The sequence below is a fragment of the Rissa tridactyla genome, chromosome 1 (genome assembly GCF_028500815.1).
Source record: "Rissa tridactyla isolate bRisTri1 chromosome 1, bRisTri1.patW.cur.20221130, whole genome shotgun sequence".
NCBI classification, from domain to species: Eukaryota; Metazoa; Chordata; class Aves; order Charadriiformes; family Laridae; genus Rissa; species Rissa tridactyla.
Genome location: NC_071466.1, coordinates 70744920 through 70759716, shown reverse-complemented (window position 1 = coordinate 70759716; position 14797 = coordinate 70744920). Strand labels below are relative to the sequence as shown.

Sequence of the window (14797 nt, the reverse complement as noted above, 5' to 3'; positions counted from 1 at the left end):
GAGGCGATTCTGCTCTTCTACTCTGCTCTCGTGAGACCCCATCTGTAGTACTGTGTCCAGCTTTGGGGTCCCCAGCATAAGAAAGAAAATAACACTGCTTGAGCTGGTCCAGAGGAGGGCCATGAAGATGATCAGAGGACTGGAGCACCTCTCCTGTGAAGACAGGCTGAGAGAGTTGGGGTTGTTCAGCCTGCAGAAGAGAAGGCTCCGCAGGACCTTACAGCAGCCTTCCACTACTTAAAGGGGGCCTACAGGAAAGATGGGGGGGAAGTCTTTATCAGGGAGCATAGCGATAGCATGAGAAGTAATGGTTTTACACTGAAAAAGGAGAGATTTAGGTTAGCTATTAGGAAGAAATTCTTCACTGTGAGGGTGGTGAGACACTGGAACAGGTTGCCCAGAGAGGTTGTAGATTCCCCCTCCCTGGAAGCATTCAAGGCCAGGCTGGATGGGGCTTTGAATAACCTGATCTAGTGGAAGGTGTCCCTGCCCGTAGCAGGAGGCTTTGGAACTAGATGGTCTTTAGGGCCTCTTAAAACCCAAACCATTCCATGATTCCTAATTTAACAATTATTCCTAGCACGAGATAACAGAAAGAGAAAAGAGAATAAAGGCTGTAACAGATTTTAAGTTCAAATGCCAAGTGTATCATCAATCAGGAATTCCTTCTCTCTCCACCTTCTTCTACTTCAGTGTATCTCTATCGTAAGCTAAATGAATCATGGCTTTGCTATCAATTCACCCAGTAATCAGGCTTATTTGTTTAATTATTAGCTATTTATGCATTTTCATAAAATGCTCTATTTCCAGAACAATTATGGCAGCCATTTCTATAAAGGTAGTTCAGAAGACACACATAGGTATCATAAATGGTATTTGATACAAGGAAAACAAGCACATGAGACTTCTTTGCTCAACTTTGGTTTTGTAACAGGCCATCAGGAAAGTTGCTCTCCCTGTACTTCAGAACTTCAAAGAACTCATCTCACCCCAGCAAATTTAAAGAACCAAAAAAAATTTCAATAAGCTGTGCAGAACACCAGGATCAGTCTTAAACATGAAACCTAAAAGAATCCTAAAATAATAGTTGATTAATGTCGGTAATCATGAAAGTCTTAGGTAAATCTTAATTTGAGACCAGCCTCAATATATTAGGGTTGCAAAATGCATTGCACAAGTTAAGAATGCAAAGGCTGGAGGTACTACAGGGAAAAACCAAAAATGTTAAAATATAATAAAAACAAACCAATAAAAACTGGACTCATTTTCACAAGCAGTATCAAATATTCAACAAAGCTCAACCTGCAAGCCTTTCACAACACAACTATTGTAAATATAAAAATGTCTGTCTTTTATGTAATATCAATCAGTTAGCCAGAACTACTTAAAAAAAAAAAAAGAACATAGATAAGCGAATGCCAAAAAAAAATTAAACACAAGATCAAATGAGAGACAGTGATGCTGAAGAAAGAAGAAAGAAAAAAACCCTACCAAGGTCATACAAGAAAAGTAGTCAAAAGATGATGTACGAATTGGAATGGCAGAATGGAAGAAGGGAGAGTAATTCCTTCTATGTGTTACAAAAGGAAAGTTTGGGTTTTTTAGGAAGACCCAGCACTGAAACCTGCAAGAACTTGGAAAAGTCAAGGCTAGCTGCTATTCTGACAGAAGGCAATATTACATGTTATAAGGCTGTCTTGCCCCAGAACAGAAGACTATTGGTCCAATGGTACACTCAAACATTTTTCTTTTAACTGCTTTATCAAGTGTTTTATAATTAACAAGGAGTAGCAAATGACAGCAATATAAAATAAAGCTGTATTTCGACAATGTATCGATTACTGCTAGCCCTGTTAGGTTTAATTTTCACAGTATCTGTGACATAATGACCTTTTTTCCTCCAGTTTTAAATTAATTCTTTTACCAAAACAAGGTAGAAGCATCCTTGACTTTCAACTTGAAGAAAAAATAAATCCAAACTTGCCCCAGTTTTTCTTTTTCTCCATTTGAATATAATTATACTTGCTTAAACAGCACAGGCTGTATATAAGGTACAACTAGTAGGAAAAAAATATGAAATATGAAGTTATCATTTACTCTCAACTAGCTGAGAGCACTGAGAAGGAATGTGTTTCCTGTTGAAGACTCCCCTTCTTCCCTAATTCCCAGTTTTCATTTGACAAAGAAAGCACACGATCCTTTGCTTCCTGACCTCTAATGTAAAAAAGCAGAGCAGTTGGGGTGACAGTGTAAGTTAAGTGTCTTGATTTATCCATGTGGAATGTACCTATTACTTTTCCAGAAACCTTTAAACAATAGAAAAATTAAAAGTAGTTAAAAGCCTTCAGAACACAAGCATCTCTTCAAATTAAAACGTTATATCCCTTTTAAGATAAACACATGTTTTGATAATAAAGCTTTAAAAATACCGGCAAAATTGTCAAGGTAAAATATTTAACCTACTTTATTTCTGAATCCTTAGTGAAGTGTGCTGCACATATAGTCACGTTTTTCTAGATCAGCTGTTGTTTTTAAGTCTACTGGGCAAGCTCATAGCTCCTGTAAGTGCACACTGGCTCACCTGTAGGAAGCATGTCAAAGTTTACCCCGTGCTGCATCTTTGCATTATCGCCCCAACACAAGAAATCCTGCAAAATAATTTATGATTAAGTTTTACTCACTGCTTAAGCTTGCAATGTCAATAGTGACCAAAGTAAGGATCATTATTTTGAGTCAAACCACAGAATAATTAACTATCAGCATAAACACAAGATCAGCTTCTAAGGCAACCTGCATGACTCCATCACTCTCAAGCTTCACTGTCTTGAGAGAGTAATGATATTTGACAGTTAGTATGCTCAAGCAGATGCCACAAAATATATCCTCTTCTTATATCTCGCCATGCTGTCTTTGGTCTACAGCTGTTAACCTCTAGAGCGGAGATGACCAGCTGCCTACCAGATGTCAAAACAGCTCAGAAAGGTAGAGAGAGACAATTTTGACAGATGCATCACGTCAGTGAGGACTTATTCTCACATCAAAAAATGCAGAGAAATACAATTTCATGTAGCAGACTGCTCTGCTATTTGCTCTCCTGTCAAGAGAAACTGATATTCCCATTCACTACCAACTCCAGTGCAGAACCAAAAGAGAGCTTTTCACAGAAGGCAACCTCCACAGGCAGCCTGACACAGTGAGTGCCGGAGGAAGCGAACTTCCAGCTCAGGCTCAATTCAAAGCCCTGCCCGCATTGCTAACGCAACTGAAACTTCTAGGATTCTGTCTGCAACATGAACATAGTTAATTGTTCTGTGTGATAAAGCGTGACGTGGAATAATTTCTCCTTATTTTGGTCGCTGTTGACATTGTAAACTTCAGCAGTGAATAAAATCTAACCAAATTATTTTGCAGGATTACTTGTGCTGGGGCAGTAATGCAAAGAAGTAGCATGGGGTAAAATTTAATTGGTCTGTTGAACTTTGACATGCCTCCTACAGATGAGCCATGAATATGAATGAAACATATGACTACCTAAAGTTATGCCTCTGAACATAAGCATCCCCTTCTCACAGTATGGTGCTGTCATGAAACCAAAGAAAAGGGGTAGAGTAGAGGCTGACAAAAGAAACGCTCAGAGAAGCCGCTGACTAGTGCTTGCAAGCAGCAGGTAATTCACACACAGTGGCTCAGAAAAATGCACAAAGCAATAGCTAAAGCCACCTGTGGCCAATGCAGAGTTGAACTCTGACCCGAGTTTTGCGTTGTTTCTCTCTACCTGTTCCATCAAAACCCTTTCTAAATCTAGTTTTCAACGAGCTGTGGTGGAATTTTTCCAGAGTGAAAATGTCACTTCAAAAGCACTGCGGTCAGTCAGTAACTTACTGCCCAATCCCAGTCTGTCAAAGCAGAAGCGAACACTTTCCTGCCTCCCTACCTCCATACATTTAATTTTTGTTGTTTTTTAAATACCTGCTGAATTTCTGACATGCAGCAGTTCCTATAGGAACGGCTCCTTTAATGGCACGTGGCAATTCAAATGAACAGGGACAAAAACTACCTTTCCTTTCACTGCATCAGGACACAGTTAGGCCTGTGATTATCAAACTGGTCATATAATTGTTAGGTATATACAAATACAAACACAATACAAACACCCAAAGGTTCCTTATCAACTTCAAATTTATTTATTTATTTTTAAACAAGAAGCTAAGTATAATGGACAATGCTCAAAAAAAAGAAAAGAGAAAGCAAGAAAGCACTTTTCTTCCCCTGGTCCTTCTTCACTTTCTTCCTCAGCTGGCACTTGCTTTAAATGTGACAAAGAGAAGGAGCTGGGAGACAAATAAGGTTTTCCTTGCCAGAGACATGGTCTTGCCTGTCTGAGTCTGGTTTACCTCAACATACTTCCTCCCATATGCACATAGGCAAAAACAGATTCCTGTGATGAAAAGGTTCAGCAAGAGCAGAACTAGCAGATGGATGGAAGATGGGGCATTTGGCAAGTGTCAGATGTCCATCTTCTGGATCAAACGGACAGACAGGCAGGCAGGCAGCTCCAGGACCTTCCTCCCTTGCCTAGAAAGGAATCTTTAAAGTATCAAGCTTTAGACCAAATCAAAGCATCACTTCTTTCCAAAACATTTAGAGAGTTCTGGACATTTAGAAAGGTGGAAAGGCAAGTTTCCTGCCCAAACTGGTCACATCTGAGACATCAAGTTGAGGGTGTTGAGACAAGTACAGTTATTGCTACTTCTATCTTCTCTCTTTTAACTGTCAGGTCTAAAACACCCATAATTTTTTGTCTCAGAATTCCAGCAGGCCAGCCAGACAAAGCCATCTACCTAGCTTGGCTGACAACCTCATGTGCTCTGGCACAAAGCTGGCAGTTATTTAACACAGCAGGCAACTTAAACTGTCCTCAAGCCAGAGCTGTGGAAAGCCGTCCTAAAAGGATTAACTGTCTGGATGACTGGGACAGCATCTACTGGAGGACAGGAACAAATGCATCTTGCAATTGACCTCCATGCCTCTTCCTTTGAGTTTTACAACATTTAACACTGCCTGCTATGAAGCCTTCAACTAACTTTGGAATTAAGCTATAGTGTAATTAATTGAAAGTGACTGTCTGAAAGGTTGAGCAAAACTTTATGTAGATAGGTAAAGACCATAAAAGAAGAACAAACGATAATAATAAAATTCTGCAAGTCTTGTATGCAACTGATATCAGGGGATAGAACTCTATAAGCCACTGTGAATACAGCAGCAAGAAGTAGTTTACCAAGCACAGGATGGCAGACTAGTAATAAAATAAATGTTAAACAAATTAGTCATGTTACAATTTTGCTGGAAAAAAGCAAAAAAATAAATCCATTGCAAAATAGCATAGACACAGAAGCTGGCATAAACATTCAAGCCATCAGGCACCCAGTCACAAATAGAGAAATCTACGATCAACATAAAGTTTTAGTAACACATTGCAAGGTCAACAGCAACTAAAATTTGTCAGTTGTGCCCTTTTCTATGTGAAAAGTTAAAAAAACCCCTATAATTTAGTGTACATGGACTCTGTAAAATCATAGAATGGTTTGGGTTGGAAGGGACCTTAAAGACCATCTAGTTCCAACCCCCTGCCATGGGCAGGGACACCTCCCACTAGACCAGGCTGCTCAAAGCCCCATCCAGCCTGGCCTTGAACACTTCCAGGGATGGGGCATCCACAGCTTCCCTGGGCAACCTGTTCCAGTGCCTCACCACCCTCACAGTAAATAATTTATTCTTAAAATCTAATCTAAATCTACCCTCTTTCAGTTTAAAACCGTTACCCCTTGTCCTTTCACTACACTCCCTGATAAAAAGTCCCTCCCCATCTTTCCTGTAGGCCCCCTTCAGCTACTGAAAGGCTGCTATAAGGTCTCCCTGGAGCTTTCTCTTCTCCAGGCTGTAATACCTAAATTCAGACACAAATGTTCATTCTTTTGTCTTCCTTAATGCTAACTATGATCAATATAACCACTCACTTTTACAAAATATTGCAATAAAACTCCTTCCTTCATACCACCCATCTTTATTTTCTAGCCGTATCGCTGCATTTGTTCTGCATGCTTCCTATGTGAACAGTAAGGGTGGAATGTACTACCTTTCTTTGACAGGAAATTGCATTCCTTCCTATGAAGGAATGACCTTTACTTCGATTTCTGCCATCCATATGCATCATGGTACTAGAAAGGACACAGTGGGTCATTAACTCCACTAAGCACCTGCATCCATCACTGTACTTGCTAGTCAGGAAGTACTAAGCAGAAAAGCCTTGATCAGAGGCATACAAACAATTTTCTACAGCTTAAACATATGGACTTTTCTTGTAAAGAACAGCTATGCCGATTCCATTATTGTAGGTCAGGCCAGAGAAGCTGACACAGTGAAGGGAGACATTTCTATTGCACTGAACTAAAAAGGACTACAAACATAAATTAGTTTTCCTGATGTTAAAAACACTGCCTGTAACTTAAGGCAAACCAGAATAATCTTTTAAAGGTTTACCATCATATTGCTTGCACTGGAGCAGTTTTGGAGAGCTTCACCAGAGACCCAGGCACACTGCACTTGGCTCTGGACCAACAAAATTACAGTAGCATATGTAATCTTCTGCCTTGTCATGACTTCCCATAATCAAACAATTTAAAACCAGCAAGTTGAATGCATTAAGTATCTGGCAGAGGGAATGAAGACTAGGGGGAGAAAAATCTGGAATGGAAGTACTGAAGTAAAAAAGAAAAAGCAACGTATTGAAGGCATTCACATAAAAAAATTAGAAGTTATATTTGTATGTGACAAGTTATCTGTGAAATGATTTAGAGATGGAACAATTCTGGGATACTGTAGAGTAGTGTTTAGTAAAATGTTATCATCTTGACTTCTGGAAGACTGTTATTCACAAGAAGGCTATAGCCTATTCTTTTGGCCATCTTATGACATCACCTTGAAACTGGTTTAGAGTTTCGTGTGTGTTTTTGGGGGGGTTTAATGGGGTGTATGGTTTGGGGTCTTTTTAGGGTCAACTCTAATGCAAAGGTGGGTATAAACAAGACAGCACGAATCCTATATGCAAACAAGTATGTTACTTCTGTCCTACATTTATTTAATCTAAAATTTCATTTGGTAGTTTTTAATGCAATTCTATTACCATGAAGTGGGGCAGATCACAGTAACACCAGATCAAGCATTCATTCTTATTTGTTCTCCAACTAATATCTGCGTGCCTTTACACTAAGGTTTGTGGGAACATAAGCCACAACGCTCTTCAAGTAACCATCTGAGACTGCTTGTATTCTTAAAGAATGTAGAGAATGAAAGGCAGAAAATAAGCAAAAGTAGATTTCTATACTTTTTTACTGATAATACAGAAGAGAGCAATAAGATACTTTTCTTTATACACCACCCTGCAGAACAGAAAACTGTTTTCCTGTACCTGAAAACCCCCCATTTAATAGTGGATTAAAACTCAATGTAAGTGTTAGGCTGAAATGGAAATATCTTTAAAAAATACCAAGTACATTAACACAGAACTCAACCACAATAAAAAAAGATATATGCAAAGTTCAGAAAATTTTGCTTTCAGGCTTTTTTTTTTTAAAAAAAAAAAAAGATTCTCTGTCTTTCAAGATTCCTAAACTAGTTCCATTCCAATAAAGAATTCGGGGCCTTTGCTTTTCTGCTTGAAAAAGCCTACATGAAAGCTATGTACTTGTGAGTTTTCTACTGGCATCATCTTCAAATGCTAAAGCAAAGGAAATCCTAGTGGAGAGAAGTCATTCATCACTGCAGTTAGCTATAGGTATCCCAGGGCTAAGAAATAAAATGTGTGTTGAGGTGACGTATTACTGTTTCTGCCCGATCAAGATGTAAGAATGCCGAGCACCACTTCATGTTACAGATCAAAGATAATGACTCAGACAAGGAAGATTTTATCTTCACATTGATGCACACGCTCAAAAAAAATGCACCAAAACAACCCCCACAAAACGCATCAAGAAATTTAGTGAAAGCCACACATCTTGAGACTAAACTTTTTCCATATCAAAAGTGCAAACATTGTTCTTTCTAGATCAGAAATGAGGTCGTTTTCAGAAATAAAGTACTGACTACTCTCTCTGAAATATAAGCATCAAACATCCTTATATGACCTTGTTCAAACAGGAGAGCAAATAAACAGGAATTCTTTAGATACGAACCGTCTTTTGTCATGACTTCACAGTCATTCCAATTTCTATTTACAAGTAAAAAGGAGAAACGGGGACTAAGAAGTATTGGTCAACATGCCAACTTGTTAATCTGTTACAATAACTATCCCTTATTGCCTCTTTTTTCCCCCCACATACCTTTCCTATGATGGAGTATAAACTCTGCACTGAAATGACATTTTATCATGTTCCTATACCAGTAGATTAAAGTTAATTTTATTTTAGCATTTAGCCATACCAGCTTTAATTTATGCTGTTGGAGGATGAGAAGACATTCAATAAACGGCCCACTGAATAACATGTTATAATTTGTTGTCAGTACAAAATGGGGAATTGGTGGCTTAATTACATAGAATACAGGCGAGGCAGCTGAAAGATCTCAGAATTCCCATTCATTAGTGCCTAGTAACTGGGCAACAGTATTAGCAATGATGATAATTCTCTTAAAATGTCTCAAGTGTAACAGTCAGGAATAAGGTAATGCAGGGGAAAGATTAGGAAAGCTGAAAAATTGAACTGGGTGAGGTATAAGCTACCAGCACCTGGAGTCAATTAATAAGATCCTAGTCCTATTACCTTGTCAGTAAGTTTGAAGTAAAATAACATGCAGTAGCTGAAGCAGTGCATTGTCAGAGCAGAGAAGCAGTATGTGTCTGCAGGACAGTTTCAGTAGCATTGTCAGGAATTCATCACAAGCAATAATACATAAGATGCAATTGCTAGAGATTTTCCCTGTGAAATTCTATCCATTAAACTTCATCAAGAATAAAATACAACCTCATATTCATTTTTTTTGTTTAAAAAAATGAAACAACTACATTGCTATGAAGTTTTAAAGGGATGGAGCCAACCCACCAGCAATGCAGTTTAATTTGAGTAACATTTTCAGTGATTCACTATATCTTTCACACTCCCAAAGCAGTCTATAAATGGATGTCTCTCTCAAATACGGCTACATTAATGCTGTCTTATAATCTGGCATGATAGTTTGAGGTGTATGATAGTTCAGATGTTGAGTTACTTCCACTGCTTCGAAGTAGAATGTTTTTTTGTTTTTTAGTTTGTTTAGGGGTGGTGGGTTTTTGTTTGGTTTTTGGTTTGGGTTTTTTTTTTGTGTTGAAAACTTGGGAAATTTGGTGCTGACAATTTCCTATTCTACAGGCTGTGGAATGTTTGTACCTAAAGTAGGAGTAATGTTTTCCACAGGAGACATGTAAGGCAATTAAGGAAAGTGAGCTGACTTGCCTTCTGAAAGAGCTTATTCTCCTCTCAGCTGACCATACACAGTTGTAGGATATATGCCGCCTTGTGTAACTGCAGCCCTGAATTAAACTTCTCAGTTCATGACATTGAGACCATAGACTCTTGTGTCCATAGTAAGCCTGTGGAGGCCCACAGGGATGCGAGACAACAGATGGGACAGACAGACCGAGCCATTGTCATCTTGCCTTCTCACATCATCAGTCACATTAGGAAGTTTTTAAGATTCCCTTCCTCCTGTCCACTCAGAAGAGAAGAACTGATTTCAAAGACAAAAGTGCTCTGAACCTCTCAGTCCACACTGGTCACAGAAATTAGGCTAATAATAAACAATGCACACAAGTATTAGATAGACTAATCCAGAATTCAGCACATAAATGTAATTTCTTTACAGACATACATACTTCAGAGGGTAAAGCACAACGAAGTGCAGATACCAAAGCAGAGACTACTCACCCTCAATATACAGGGGCTCAACGACATCGTGATTTATCAGTTCGAAGTTCTCATGACCAATCCAGTGCTCCACATTTCTTTTCCTGCCCGTAAAGAAGTTGTCCACAACTGTAACCTCATGGCCATCCATCATTAGTTTGTCAGTAAGATGAGAACCCACAAACCCTGCTCCTCCAGTTATCTGCGTTAGGACAGTTGGTATAAATTTCTTTTTCTTTTTACAGAAATACCAGACAAAGTCTACAAACATGAAGACAGAAGAACAGTAGCTTTCAGGTCTTTGCTTACCCCAGGGGAAACAACTCCATTTCCATGCTTAAATTTTTCTATCTGATATTTATTTACAGCATTTAGAATTTCAAGAGGGATGCTTGACATGTTTCATCACTGTTAGGCTAGAAGTTCAGCTAACCATTTTCATCAATACAATCTCATTTCAGATTAAATTTTTTTCCTTTTTTCCTTCAAATTGGATTGTGCCCTTTTATGCGACAGCAAAGCCTAAAAAGACCCAAAAAGGTAAGAGGAGAATTCTCTGCAATTCTCATTTCTCAGAAAAGAGACAACAGAATGCCAGGTTATTTTTGTGGAAGACAAAGTATCAGAAGTGTTAAATCCAGCTTTTTTCTGGTTTAAATGGAAGACATGTTAGGTGTTCTGAGTAAGTAGTACAAATTCTTTCACCCTTCATAGAAGGAAGGAAGTGTATTCTTAGACAAAAGCAAGTCTTTGAAGATCTCTCATTTGAAATATCTGCTAAAACCGAAGTTATTCCTTTTGTTTTTTAAGGCATCTATAGCCCACATCCTATCATTCTGTTTTCAGCCTCTCATACCATCAGCTCCGACATCTGGCATTTGCCTGTCTTGGAACTTTATGATGTTTTACTGCAAAGAAATAAGCAGAAATAGAATATTTAAACACTTGTACTCTTGTTCCATTGCAGAAGTAGAAGCAAGGAAGTTCTTTATTTTTTCCCTTTCTGTACCTCATTCTTTTAAGAGTAAATAAACAAAAAAGATCACTAACTCAGTACCGAAGCAGTCAACACAGTAATTAGTACAACTGCAAGTTGTGTGACACATCCAGACAGACATATCTACGGAAGCAATTATTTTCTCTGCACTTCATAAAATGTTTTCAAGAATACACAAATACATGACAGATCACCACTCTCAATGAATGAAGGGACTTGTAAAAGCCCCGTGTGGCATCAGCTATGTTATATGACTGCATGATCAAATTCACACTTTGAAAGTGGTTCAGCTGTTGATCTCCATTCTTCAGCTGCAGTGACAACTAACAAAACAACAAAAGGACATGGTGAAATTGTCAAGCAGGATTCCAATGAATGGATGTGCTACAATGACAAAGTGCTGTGTGGAGAAGGATGTAGATATCTGAAGATCTTTCCCTTTGGGCTAGTCAAAGCCTAAACTTTTACCCTGTCCACTTCCTCCCCATCCACTATTGAAACAAGCCAGATTAGCAAAAATCTTCCTTTAAAAAAAAAAAACCAAACAAAACCCAAAACCAACAAAAACAACAACAACAAAAAAACCAAACCACAAGCCCAGGAAAGACACAAAGGCAAATAGAAAGCTATCAAAAATTGAAAAAAGAAAAAAATCTGTTCTCTTCTGTAAAAAACTGAATGTCCACTTCTTGTATTCTCACACTTCTTTTTCTTCCTAAAAATTCAGGGCCATCAGTCTGTCAAAGACATTGTTAAGTACCAGTTAATAAAATAATCATTTAGTTGGTGTGTCTAGTATTCTTTTGGGTTTATCAGAGCTTCCTTGTAGCAGATTCAATATGTGATTTCGTTCCCTGACAAAACCTGAAGGAAAAAGAGGATTTAGGAGAAGCTCTCTTTGAAAAAAAGAAATTAACTCAGAGCTCCCACTATCCCAGAATAGACAAGAGGCAAGAACAGGTTTCTGGCAGAATGCTGTGAACTAGGAAAGAAGGGCAGTAACTGAGGGAGAACAGCCCTCTGACAGGTGCCACCACTTACCAAGGAAAAAATAATATGCATGGAAAACTTACTGCCATAAGCTTATCCTAACTTGGAAGTGAGCTCCAGCCTTGCTGAATGTTCCAAGGGTTTTGCTTTTTTGTGGTGACCAGGACAAAAGTTTTCTGTAGATGCCCTGAACCTATTCATTCAACTGAGGCCCAAGGAAATCCCCTGATGCTATTTCTATTTCCAGGATTCCAGAGAAGACAAACTTTATGATCACAATATGTCTTTGGTGCAGTAAAAGAAGGTGTCTTCTTCCCCATCTCCCTTTTGGAAAAAGCTGTAAACCAAACCAAGCACTGCTTACTGCACTCTTCTATGCTAGATGCAAGCAAAAAAAAAAAAAAAAAAAAAAAAAGAAAAAAGCACAAGCCAATTTTGTCTGGAAAGAAGTCTCCAATTACTTTAAATCTGTGAACAGTTTTTATGATAAATCTATGTTAGCTTTATTAACATATCATTTCCATAGGTATTAGATAAAGAACTACTTGGAAAAGGAGCTGAATTTCCCCTGGAAAAGTAAACAACTTTATAAATTAATTTTTTACCATTACTTGAGGCTACATTAAAAAAAGAAAAGATGATTTATCAACTGAAGCTCTCTGTATAACCTTCCTGTAATCACTCATAAAAGCAAGGTCAATATACTTTATTTCTAAAGATGACTTCCTGCAAATCACAATGACATATTAATCTACAAAATCATATACCGTATGTAAATCATTTCTGTATCAGAATTGAAGCACCAGCATCTGGGGCTTAAACAGGCATTCTTTAATAAGACATCATTAATAAAAATGTTTAATTACTTAGTAGTGCCAATATGCTCGGTAACTTCAGCATCTACTAAAAGGCACAAATATTACTGATAATTTCCTCCACTAGAGGCACTTAAGTTCTGTGTATTTGCTAGACAGGTTTGTTTCTGCTGTCTGCAGTGAGATTCAAAACATCTAACGTCCCACAAGGAAATTATTTTTATTTTATGCTTTAATTGGTCTACCGCATTCAATTCAGAAAAAACTCACACAACTGACTGAACCAATGTCAACACTACCATCCATAATATTAACAGAATTCCTTCTCTTGCATATAAAAGCCTGTGGCCTAGTCACTTCAGAGAACTGAGTAAGTAGTTAAATCATACACAGCAGTATGAAGACTTGAGCTCTTTTGAACAAAAGTGACAGAGTATCTAGTCTCAGCTGAAATACCACCCCTACTAGCAATCGTCTCCAAACAGATGTCATAGAATAAAAAAATAACTGCTAGAACTGTTGTCTGATGAGCACAACGCTGCAGAGACTCCATTCAGAGAAAAATCAGAGTTTAGAACGGATTCCAGGAAAAGATGCAATATCAACAAAATACAGAACAAATCATCTACTGAAGTTCATTTGGCTTGCCAATTCTTGTGTTTTCTCCTGAGAAACTTGCAAGTGTCATGCAAGGTCTACACGAGTCCTCAATAAGCTGACTTCAGCTACTCAAAAGAACATTTTTCCTGTAGGACTATGACAGCAACGTTCTAACAGAACGAAACTGCCTACATGGGCAGGAGGCTTGTGAAATCCCATCTGAGTTCCCACTGAACTAATCCCCAACCATTACAGTGAAGAAATGACTAACAACTCGCTGATCCTTTTTGCCAGCTTTCTCTTTATTAATTTAAACTCTACAGACTACGCGGACACCAAAAAGCTATTCACCTCCAGGTCACCAGACAACACTCCTATTCCAACTGCTTGCCATCACTGTTGAAGCAATAGACTTCATCGAAATATTCAGTATCTTTAAGAGGCAAAGTTTAGAAGTTAACATTAAGAACTCCATAGCCTATTAACAGCATGCACTGATACTTATCTTCAAAGTACCTTCTTGCTTACACAAAAAATATGACATTAAGGTAACTTTATTATGCTCAAACACATGAGCACACGATTTAGGAATTTTCATAATTAAACCTCTGTGATGTTTTCCTCAGTGTACCTTCCACATTCAAGAAAGGAACAGGGAGCCTAAAGATCTACCTCCTTCAGACTGTCATAAAAACGACAAAGTAACTCTGAAGAACTAACCTAATTTGATAACACTCATTCTTCATGAAGTTTTGCAATAGCAGTGAAGACTATTGTCTAATAAAGCAGTAAAAACAAGATTTGTTTTTTATTGCGTCTTTTCAGTGTTTTTCTTCAAAATTTTGAAGCATCAGAGCAAAGGAGAACATCAGATATGTCAAGCATTTTACCAGGGATTTATCCCAGACACTGCTCTCTACTACACGGGCAGACATTCATACTTCTATATTGACACATGTTAAGTAGCTATAATTTCTCTGCCTTTTTCTTTCTGTGTGGAGACAATTTTTTTCCCCAGGACAGACAGAAACAAGAAAAAAAAAATTAGGACACAGCTAACTTAAAAAGTGTTTGTAGACTGAACTGGAAAGCTGATGCTGCAGCACATTTTGCCAAGGTTAAGAATGCTTTGGGCAACTATGTCTCCTGACTTAACCTGCCTTCCTCTTCCACCCTGAAACACCTGTGATGCTTCAAAATATCAGAAACAACATAGAAGATAACAGAGAGATAAACATTCCCTCAGTCTAATTAACTGGTCCTTCTTAACAGTGCTGCAGAGCAGCTACTTTTCTAGTCTTAAGACTAGATTTTGTCCAACTCAGTCATACAAGCTTTCTGTCAAGATGTGCCCAAGAAGTTTCCCAGTCTCTGCAAGTTTAAGCCCTCTGGGGAGCACAAGATGAAAGACCCTTTTACAATGCAGTCCTGAGATGTTACAAGTAGAGAACAGTAGCTTA

General features: G+C 38.2%; 1 protein-coding gene across 6 annotated transcripts in view; it reads right to left on the bottom strand.

Moving 5' to 3' along the window:
- Window positions 1–14797, bottom strand: part of UXS1 (UDP-glucuronate decarboxylase 1) — a 65459-nt gene that overhangs the window by 26005 nt on the left and 24657 nt on the right. For 3 of the 6 annotated variants that reach the window (XM_054204444.1, XM_054204463.1, XM_054204455.1), the window contains one exon: window positions 9957–10137. The exons of 1 other annotated variant lie outside the window; for it this stretch is intronic. In XM_054204444.1, the coding sequence (XP_054060419.1) occupies window positions 9957–10137 (181 nt within the window). Of the gene's footprint in view, window positions 1–2581; window positions 2649–9956; window positions 10138–14797 lie in introns of all 6 variants that reach the window. 2 more of the 6 variants (XM_054204480.1, XM_054204470.1) reach the window with 2 other exon arrangements.